This window comes from Podarcis cretensis (assembly GCF_951804945.1).
Source record: "Podarcis cretensis genome assembly, chromosome: 6".
NCBI classification, from domain to species: Eukaryota; Metazoa; Chordata; class Lepidosauria; order Squamata; family Lacertidae; genus Podarcis; species Podarcis cretensis.
This window is the reverse complement of record NC_137175.1, coordinates 2,326,081-2,336,852: the sequence shown is the minus strand read 5'-3', so window position 1 is coordinate 2,336,852 and position 10,772 is coordinate 2,326,081. Positions and strand designations below refer to the sequence as shown.

Genomic DNA, 10,772 nt, shown 5'->3' with positions numbered 1-10,772 from the left:
AGCCCTGCTGTAACCCCCTGGAGGAACCTGTCTACAATTTGGCAGGCTTAATCAACTTTGGACTGCCTCCTATGCTGGTGGATTTCATCCACTTTTGTGGAAATGGGGGGAATTATAGATATTTTTTGGTGCAAATCCTGAGAGCGTACCCTTATGGTATGCCTTCCCTGGAGGCCACCATCTCTTGTAGACACCTCCTGTTCATAACTTTGTGAAGGTCTGTCATAATGTCAACATTCAAGGTCATGCATAGTGCCACAAACAAACATGGTGCATCAACCACCTCTAAATATCAGTTTCTGGGGATTACAAGTGTGGTTGGGTCATCTCTTGATTTGGGGCTTAAAACAGGCATCTCATTGGCCAATGTGAGAAGAAGAGGTTGGGGGCTAGGTGGGCCGTTGGTCTGATCCAGCAAGCTCTTCTGGTTTTCTTATGGAAGCATGGTGGCTCTAGCCGGGGCATCAACAGTGCTATAAGTAACAGGGAAAGGGCCGTTTGAAGACATTACTGGTGTTCAAGAGACGCATGAGAAACACACAACTCCTGTGGCTGCTGTTTCCAGCTCTCTGCAGGAGAAGGAGAAGCAGACGGCAGAGCAGAAGACAGGATTGCTGACCTCTTGAAGTCTCTTCCCGCAATGCAAGATGGAGCTGTTGCGGACGTTGCCATGACAAAAAACCAGCTGGAGCAGAACTTTAACCAGCTCTTATACCCCTTTGAGCCTTTCATAGTTGACAAAGATCACAGTATGGTGAGTAACGTTGTCTGCTGTAGCTGCATCTGGTTCCTTCCACTGCCCTTGGCCCTGTAGGGTAGGCATGTCCAATTTCCAAAAGACAGCGATCTAAAAGGTAAAGGTAAAGGGACCCCTGACCATTAGGTCCAGTCGTGGCCGACTCTGGGGTTGTGGTGCTCATCTCACTTTACTGGCCGAGGGATCTGGCGTACAGCTTCCAGGTCATGTGGCCAGCATGACTAAGCTGCTTCTGGCGAACCAGAGCAGTGCACGGAAACGCAGTTTACCTTCCCGCCGGAGTGGTACCTATTTATCTACTTGCACTTTGATGTGCTTTCGAACTGCTAGGTTGGCAGGAGCAGAGACTGAGCAATGGGAGCTCACCGCAGGGATCCGAACCGCCGACCTTCTGATTGGCAAGCCCTAGGCTCTGTGGTTTAACCCACAGCGCCACCCGCGTCCCTTAGACAGCGATCTACTTCCACTATAGACAGTGGCGTAGCGTGGGGGTGCAGGGGGGGCCAGCCGCACCAGGCGCAACATCTGGGGGGGGGGCGCTCGCCGCCTCCGGAGTCGCCGAAGAGCCTCGGGCACAGGCTGTAGCAGAGCCCCATGGCAGCAGCCCAGGCAGCAGCAAGAAGAAGCTGGCAGCGGTGGCAGGTTAGGGGTTAGGGGCGCAAATTACTTGCCTTGTCCCAGGTTAGGGGGCGCAAATTACTTGCCTTGCCCTGGGTGCTGACAACCCACGCTACGCCGCTGACTATAGATAAACTGGCAGTGATCTACCCATTGGATTGACCAGAGTTGTTGAGCTTTTTTGGGGGGGGGGTGAGCAAAAATTGTTGACTGCAGACACCCCTGCTGTAGGGCAAACTCTGGGCCCATGCAAGACTTAAATACACTTTGCATCTCCTCCTCACTCAGAACTGCTTAAAATGGCGTTGAATTTCTTCTAATTCTAACACTAATCCAACAAATGGATGGTCTTGTTTTCAGAGGAAGTTTTAAATAGCAAATTAGCTCACAAGATAATAAGGCCAAAGCGTGGCTCAGCCAAATGGAGATTAGTTTAGTTGAGGGGGAGGACAGTCAGCAGAATGGTGAAGAATGAAAGTCCACTTCTCTTCTCTGACCTTCTCCATTCATTTCTCATTCCATGTACATCTCCCAGGGCAATTGCCTGTTGGAAAGTGTTTTGCCTGCGCTTCCAGGGCACATCTCTTATGAGGTGAGTACATTGCATTAGTACAGCTCAGCTTTTAAACATGGTTTTCCCTTCTGAAATTTCTTTGTCTTGTTTAAAATGATTTTTAATGAAGCTTTCTCATATAAACGAGAAATGCATAATAAGAAACAAAAACAGGCATAAGAAATCTTGTGAACTTAGTCTTGGGACTCCCTCTTGATGCTCCCACAAACAAATCAAAGCAACCAGGCAACACGAAGACAGGTAAGATGGAAAAACAGCAACCTGGAAGACCAAAGGAGGTAATTTATAATTTTTCGAGCTAAAGGTCAAAAGTGTTTAGGTATGATACCAGTCTGTAACGGATGATGAGGATCTTGGGGTGCACGGGGACAACTGCTCACTCTTGTTACAAAACAGATTCAACAAATGGAAGTTGCCATCTCTGCATTAGGAAATGCGAGAACATTACAAACAGGTAGCCAGAGAGCGCTCTTCCAGTAAAGAGTGATTTAAATTTCCCCCAGTCCTTATTAAACTTTTCGTCTTCCTGATTTCTGATTCTTCCAGTCATTTTAGCCATTTCAGCATAATCCATCAATTTATAACTTATCTTAAAGACCATTGTAAACAGCTAAAATCGTTAGCAGGATTGGAATACCACTTGTAGTTTAATGATGAATGTTGGGTGCAATGGAGATATAAAAAGATCTGGATTATTATATATGCAGGAGGAAATAATTAACAGTCGGACCCACAAAAGGGAGGAGGGAAGTCCAAGAGATTCCTTGGAATCTAGTTTTTAATGTTGAATGTTGGCTATGTGGTTCTAAAATTTCAATCTGAAAAACCAAATAAATAAATTTCAAAAAAATAAAGAGTCATTTATATTTCCATTTAAACTGCGTCTCTGCAGGAGCTGAACGAATACCTGGTGAACGTAACGGCTCGTGGGCCACCTAAATTCCATGGGGCCTATGGTGATTTTTATGTGATCCATCCATTAAAGATGGAGGTGTTCCATACCAAGGAAATGGAGGTCGCCGTTTGGACTCTGACCGATGTGAGTTCCAGTCTGGGGAGTCTTCTGGAGCAGAACATTCTTGGTCCATCAGCACCATCTCCCTCCACTGAATGGACCTTCTCTTGTTTTCTCTCTCTCTTTCATGGCAGGCTTACTGTTTACCAGCTGATATTTTTATTACAGACAACAAGCTGAAGCTCTCGTTAACTCTAGACAGGTAACAAACACCCTAATGCCCTATTCAGCGTCATTGCCTTTTGACGTACTTGATAGAACTTCTTGCTTACATGTGCAGGATGATAGAAGCAAAAGGTTGCATGCCAGTAGATACTGTTGTTGTTGTTGTTGTTGTTGTTGTTGTTGTTTAATTCAGTGTTTCCCAACCTTGGGCCTCCAGCTGTTTTTGAACTACAATTACCATCATCCCTGACCACTGGTCTTGCTAGCTAGGGATGATGGGAGTTGTAGTCCAAAAACAGCTGGAGGCCCAAGGCTGGGAATCACTGGTTTAATTTATATACCAATTAATTACCAGGATGGCTTCTATGTGATTTGCAAGTACAAAAGCAACCAGAAAGCACACTTAACTGAAGTACACACTACAACAATTCCATCAAAACAATAAAGCAAGCTAGTCAAAACAGTACAATATACTGCTTAACATCGTCGTTTCTAAGCAGTGTGCCGTAAGATTACTTCTTCTGAAATCTCAAATAAAATCAGTTAAGATTGAACATAAAGACAGAAGCCCCAATTAAAATGGGGCGCTTTGCTCACGTGAGTCAAGTGGCAGAAGCCAAAGGTTACGAGTAGTTGGAGATGACGGTTTTCATCCATAGATGGGAATAATAATGAAGTGTAATAATTCAAGGTCTTGAAGGGTTGTTAGAAAAGTGGAGAGCAAGGGGGCACAGCACACGACTCTCTTCTGCAACAGAAGACTCTGGTCAGGGGCCTCAGGAGGAAGAGCCGAGGGACCCCACCGCCTCCCAGGATGGACCACCCAAGGCACTCGCCTCACCATGCCTAGTGGTGGGAGCAGCTCTGCCCCATGTCCTGCTCTCCTATATTGGGGCAACCAGGATATAGGTCACGTTTTGCAGGGCACAGTGCAGACTGGTGGGGTCAGATGGGCACCGGAAGATAGTTGTTGCTAAGAGTCCAAGCTCAGGTTTATTTTCTGTTGTGAACCACCCTGGGATCTTCGGATGAAGGGTGGTATACAAATGTAATTAATTAATAGATATGGATTTTTGACCCTTGAGGGGAAGCTTCAGATTCGGGAGGGAATCACGCGCAATGCAGTTGACGGGGATCTTGTGCTAAGCCACTTCTAACAAGTATTTCCTTTTTCCTCGCAGTGGATTTCTGGACATGGAAGGCAAAAACGTAAGCTCTTCCACCTATTCTAAGACATTCTGTCATATAGCAAGATTCATTTATTTAGCTCTTCTTTGCTTGACCTTCCTCACAGTCCCTCATCAGAAAATCACGGCAAAGGCCATGATTGTGCTTAAAAGCTTCTAAGTGTCTTGCCCAAGACACTCAGCCAATTCATGGCCAAGCAGGGATTGGAACTCAGGACTTCAGAGACTGACTTGTCTGCTCTTTCCACCCACTGGCCCTGCTTTTGTTCAGTCTAAGGATTTGTTCGTGGGTGATGTCAGGATTTGCAGTGGCTTCCAGTTATGTTCTGGGCCCAGTGCCATGGCTGCTCCTGGCCTAGCTCAAAGGAATTGAAATATACTCGGACTCGAGTGTGGATTTCATGCTCTTGATTCAGCTCATAGTAGTGAGGAATGGAAGTTCCCCCGAAATGTCTGCTTTATATACATTATTTACACAATGGGCCCCACGTGATTGGCTAATTCTGGGATTCTCTGGTAGGCCAATCAGGTTGTGGATTCACTTCTACCTGGAGTTGGATTAGGTGGCTCCTGCGGACCAATTTGACTGCTGCATTCTGGATCCTATTGCTCTAGGGCCAATCAGAGTGCTGCATTTTGAATCCTATTGTTCTAGGACCAATCTACCGCATTCTGAATCCTATTGTTCTAGGACCAATCAGACTGCTGCATTCTGGATCCTATTGCTCTAGGGCCAATCAGAGTGCTGCATTCTGAATCCTATTGTTCTAGGACCAATCAGACTGCTGCATTTTGGATCCTATTCAACTCAGTACATAACAGGAATGTTCTCCCTAGCTACAGTACATTTACTTATTTGTTAAATTGTGTGTTTATTTGTTAAATTTATATCCCTCCACTCCTCCCAAAGAGCTCAGGGTGGCAAACGCATCTGGGATAAAAACAGGTATGGCTACTTTTGCAGGAGGGGAAGGCACCACAACTGATTAATGGGAAGGAGGGAGGTGTCAAAAGGATTGTCCATCTCTGGAGCGAAGTGCCTTGAGATGGCTCTTCATGCTGACTCCGTTGAAGCCACATGGTTTATGGTGCTGTTGGACCTGGGCATGAGATGCCTCCCTTTCCATGCTGTTTCCTTGCATTGCTGATCGCATCTCTTCTTCTAGAGGGCCGAGCTCTACGGAGGTGCCTACGACGCTGTGGTAATGCTGGAGAAGGTGCTGAACAAAGAGAGTCCTTTTCCAATGTTGGGTAAGAGTTGTGGGGTACCGAGGTGACGCTGACTCAGGTACAGTCGCAGCCTTGATCACCTTTGAGGTTTCCTTCCAAGCCATCGCTTCAGCCTCAAACCACAAAGCTTGCTTGTTGGGTAGCACCGATGGCTGAACTGAAGCCTTCAGCTGATCTCCACTTAGTTCAGAAAGGCTCTCTGGAGGAGCATCCCTTTGTGGCTGTGTAGAAGCCCTAAGGGACATGGATGGTGCTGTAGTCTAAACCACTGAGCCCAGGGCTTGCTGATCGGAAGGTCGGTGGTTCGAATCCCCGCGACGGGGTGAGCTCCCGTTGTTTGGTCCCTGCTCCTGCCAACCTAGCAGATCGAAAGCACATCAAAGTGCAAGTAGATAAATAGGTACCGCTCCGGTGGGAAGGTAAACGGCATTTCCGTGCGCTGCTCTGGTTCACGAGAAGCGGCTTAGTCATGCTGGCCACATGACCCGGAAGCTGTCTGTGGACAAAAGCCGGCTCCCTCGGCCTATAGAGCGAGATGAGCGCTGCAACCCCAGAATCTGTGACTGGACCTAATGGTCAGGGGTACCTTTACCTTTACCTAGAAGCCCTAATGTCAAGGAGAGAGGAACGTGGTACTTCCCCCCCCCCTCAATCTGGCCTAGTGACATGAACCAGAATGCCTTCTGTTGACCCAAATTGGTGCATGTTGTGTTTCTTCTCTCCAGATTACCTGCAGCAGGAGCTCCCCTTGCCTCTGGTTCCAGACATTGGTGAAGTGATGAAGATGGAAGATACATCCTATGATGTGAGCCTTTGACATTTAGTCCATGGTTCAGGATGCAGGCTTTGACCAATGCAGCCCTGGAGGGTCTTAAGGGGCAGGAATAACCATAGTTTAGAGGCCCCGGGCCCTAAGGAAGTCAGACTATCCTCCACCAGGGACAGGGCCTTCTCAGTGATGGCTCCGACCTGGTGGAATGCTCTGTCCCAGGAGACCAGGGCCCTGCAGGATTTAACTTCCTTCCGCAGGGCCTGTAAGACAGAGCTATTCCGCCTGGCCTTTAATTTGAATTCAGCCTGATTTTTTATTTCCCTTCTCTTCCTACCCCCTCCCCTTTTTATGAAGATCACCCACTCTGAGACCCCACAGCTAATTCTCCCCTGGTCTCCTCGCTGGCCCAAGTAGGACCAATTCAGCCAGCTAGCCCTGGGGATTATCTCATGCTTATTTCCCCTAAATTGATTTTTGAATTTTATTGTTATTCATGTTTTGATACTGTATTTTATGCTGCTTTTACAATTAAGTGTTTTAAATCTGTTGTTAGCCACCCTGAGCCCGGTTTTTGAACCGGGAAGGGCGGGGTATAAATAAAAATTTATATAATTTATATTCATAGGAATAGTGCCACAGGGGACTTTCCTCAAAGTCTCAGAGTGCAGTTCCCTGCTGCAGTTCAGCAGAGCAGGCGCTCTATGTAAGAAGCTCTGATGGCAAGGCAAACAGGCGGCAAGAGATGAATTGTTGCGCAAGTGTGCGGGGGGGGGGGGGGACCCACAGCCAGGCCAACAGGCAGCAGGAGAGGGGCTGATGGAAAGAGGGAGAGGGGGAGATTTGGGGTGGTATTCTCCTGAAGCAATGGCTTCTGCAGGGGCCAAGACAAAGGCACCTTGGACAGCTGGGGCTGGAGACCTCTGTAGGAGAAGGGGCCAGGTTTCAGCAGCAACCAGGAGTTGCAGTTCCATCAGGCTTGCTAGCTAAACCTTCCCCAGGGGCTGCCCGCCCTGCTTCGCCATCTGAGGTGAAACAGGAAAATCACCACCACCACTGATGCCCTCCCCCAAAGCCTTGCTAACAGAGTTGCATGGCTGTGGTGGCAGCTTACAGTGAGATTTTGTTAAATATAATAATAATAATAATTTATTATTTATACCCCGCCCATCTGGCTGGGCTTCCCCAGCCACTCTGGGCGGCTTCCAACAAAGTATTAAAATACACTAGTCTGTTAAACATTAAAAGCTTCCCTAAACAGGGCTGCCTTCAGATGTCTTCTAAAAGTCTGGTAGTTGTGTTTCTCTTTGACATCTGGTGGGAGGGCATTCCACAGGGCGGGCGCCACCACCGAGAAGGCCCTCTGCCTGGTTCCCTGTAACTTGGCTTCTCGCAGTGAGGGAACCCGCCAGAAGGCCCTCGGCGCTGGACCTCAGTGTCCGGGCAGAACGATGGGGGTGGAGATGCTCCTTCAGGATGGAGATCTTGCTGAAAGTTGTCTCCATGCAACCCTGCTGGCAGCAACCCTGCCCCGTGGGACTCTGCTGCCTGAGGCATCTGCTTCCATCTGCCTCATGGGCAGCCCGGCCCTGAGCTTCACTGAGCTGAGTGTCTTCATTTAAAGGTGCCCAGTCTGCTTTAACAAGCGTCAACTCCGGTGGAGTCACAGGGACTCTTCTCAGCCAGCAAACCACAAACCCTTGTCTCTAACTTTCTGGGAAGGGGGGTTGCACATACCATTGGTGATGGATGGGGCCAGAACCAGGAGAAGCTCTAGGCATGGTTGTGACGCTTAACTTTACACGGTCAGCTAGTTTTCAGCCATGCAGAAGTCCAGAGGTTTGGACACGCCTCCCCCCTCTTACCCAGGCCAGGGAGAGGCATGGCCAGGATTCAAGAGCACCCTCTAGCCCAGAGAAAAAGCCTCAGGGGGGCATGAAGGAGGGCAAGGAAAGGCTGCGGAGGCAGCAAGGAAAAGGAGGGGATCTTAGCAGGGTCCTGTGGCTCCAGGAGTCAGGGGGCAGAGGGTGGGAGCCTGCTGGGAAGGGCTCAAAAAGCAGAGTTGGAGGAGAGAAGTCTTTGGCATTGGGAGAAAACATCACACTCCGGGAGTCGGATGGGCACATTTTGAACTCTTTCTTTTTCTTCACTATAGGAATTCCTCTTGGTTTCTATAATCACAAAGTAAAGATGTCCTCTGGAGTCCTGCTTGAAAACCAAGAAGCCAGAATCGTCTCTCACCACTTCTGTCCCATTTGGGGCCATTTCCTTCAGTAGCACCAACCAGCAGCAGGAAATGGTGCTGCCTCCAAATTTGGAAAGCCCAGGATTTCTGTAGCTAAGGCCTCTCTTAGGATTTAAATTGCTTAAAAGGTCTGTGTTGTGGCAAGAGGCAATGGGCAGTGCCCAAAGGTGGGAGCCACACACAGGGTCCTGAATGCTCTTCTTGGTGAAACAGCACCCATCGATTTGACTGGAGCTTCCTTGAAAGTGCTTTCAAGTGGTTAGTGTCCAGTGCGAATAAAGTTGTATTTCCCATTGTATCAATCCCTCTTAATGGATGAAATGAGCATGGAGGTCTCCAGATCTCCTTCAGTACTCCAACCACCACTTAGCAGGTGCTTGCCCAGCGTTATAAGAATTAAAGGTCTCAAATATATAAATTAAATGCTCATAAATTTACAAGGCAAACACATACATAAGTATGTAAACCATGTGTCTGAAACATAGCTGTCAACTTTTCCCTTTTCTTGCGAGGAATCCTATTCGGAATAAGGGAATTTCCCTTCCAAAAAGGGAAAGATTAACAGCTATGGTCTGAAATAGTACAGGAGAACAATCCTGAAACTATTTTGACTCTCCCAAATTGACCTCAAATCTCTCTCTGCAAGGAGGAAGGAAATGGGAAAGCCTCTCCATTGTCTTTTGCTTACCTGTCTTTAGGGTGTCTTTGTGTATGAATAGGGTGAGCCTGTGACCTCAATTCGGGAATTAAAGTATTTACCATCACAAAAGAATGGCTGGGCTGCCCAGGTAAAGCAATCAGTGACCATTGTCAGGTATCCTGGCAGACAGGAATTCTGTTGTAGACCACCTCCTTCTGTGATGTATGTATGATGTTTTGGGGGTGGTCTTGAGCTACAGGGTGTGCACCATTGTTCTGGGTTCCTTCTCCCTTCTGCATGTGGTGAGTGAGGACCCTGTTGCAACAGATCAATAAAGATCAGGCTCACTAGCTGCTTTGCTTCTCAGTATTCTCTGGTTGGCCTCTGTTATTTTCTCCTACTAATAGGGAACCTACTTAAGGACTCTATATGGGCTCTTGGGTACCCCAATAAGGGAAAATGGGCAGGTTTTGTTTACAACACCAGCAAAATATATTGTCTACTGCTACTGCTATTGTCTCACCTCTCCTTCATCTTCTTCTTCGTCTGTGATTATGAAGGGCACAGCAACAATTAACAATAATCTGTTACCTCTAACATCAGCTTTGCTACTACATTAAGGTTTACATCAATGAAGCCCTCAGCATTAGTAAACACTTTGCTTCTCCTGCATTTGTATGGTTGTATCTTCCCATTTCTGTATCTTCCCCAGTAGTGATGTATGGAAGTGAGAGCAGGACCATAAAGAAGGCTGATCGCCAAAGAATTGATGCTTTTGATGGTGCTGGAGAAGACTCTTGAGAGTCCCATGGACTGCAGGAAGATCAAACCTCTCCATTCTGAAGGAAATCAGCCCTGAGTGCTCACTGGAAGGACAGATCCTGAAGCTGAGGCTCCAAGACTTTGGCCACCTCATGAGAAGAGAAGACTCCCTGGAAAAGACCCTGATGCTGGGAAAGATGGAGGGCACAAGGAGAAGGGGGCGACAGAGGACGAGATGATGGGACAGTGTTCTCGAAGCTACCAGCATGATTTTGACCAAACTGCAGGAGGCAGTGGAAGACAGGAGGGCCTGGCGTGCTCTGGTCCAGGGGGGTCACGAAGAGTCGGACACGACTAAACAACAACAACAACACCTTCCCATTACTTCCCAAATTAGTATTCTGGTAGAGAGACAGACCCAAATGCCTGCCAGATAAATACTAAACTCCCAAGCACCTAAAACTGGTGCTTTATGCCTTTCTCTGCACTCGTTCATGCACACATAACTCTGGTGCCCTGGCATTTTAGATCTTGACGTCAAAAGTCAGTGCACCCACCATGGGGCAAGTTACACTGGCATAGGCTCACAGAGGGGAACTCAGGCCCTGAAAAGTTGCTCATTCCCTTGGGTTCCTCACACTGAGAAAGGAGAGGGTTGCTGTGAAGGAATAGAAGCAAGTATTGAAAGCCATTAAAAAACTTAACATGGAGGTAAATTGGCCGAGATATTGGGAAATTTTGGAGCAAGAGGGGGACAGATTGAAATTGAAAAGCTTTGAGATGCTAAAAGGGAAAGTAAGAGATTGGCTT

General features: G+C 47.6%; 1 protein-coding gene across 2 annotated transcripts; it reads left to right on the top strand.

Moving 5' to 3' along the window:
- Positions 1-294: 294 nt before the first annotated feature.
- Positions 295-9,461, top strand: LOC307217945 (uncharacterized protein). 2 transcript variants are annotated; one of them, XM_079980036.1, is made up of 8 exons: positions 295-754; positions 1,911-1,967; positions 2,842-2,988; positions 3,099-3,166; positions 4,311-4,338; positions 5,483-5,567; positions 6,272-6,351; positions 8,471-9,461. In XM_079980036.1, exons 1-8 carry the CDS (start codon positions 641-643, stop codon positions 8,501-8,503), a joined length of 612 nt encoding a protein of 203 aa, XP_079836162.1. In that variant the 5' UTR covers positions 295-640; the 3' UTR covers positions 8,504-9,461. The 2 variants fall into 2 exon arrangements, with proteins under 2 accessions (XP_079836162.1, XP_079836163.1); XM_079980037.1 differs by lacking the exon at positions 1,911-1,967.
- The last annotated feature ends 1,311 nt before the right edge of the window (positions 9,462-10,772 follow it).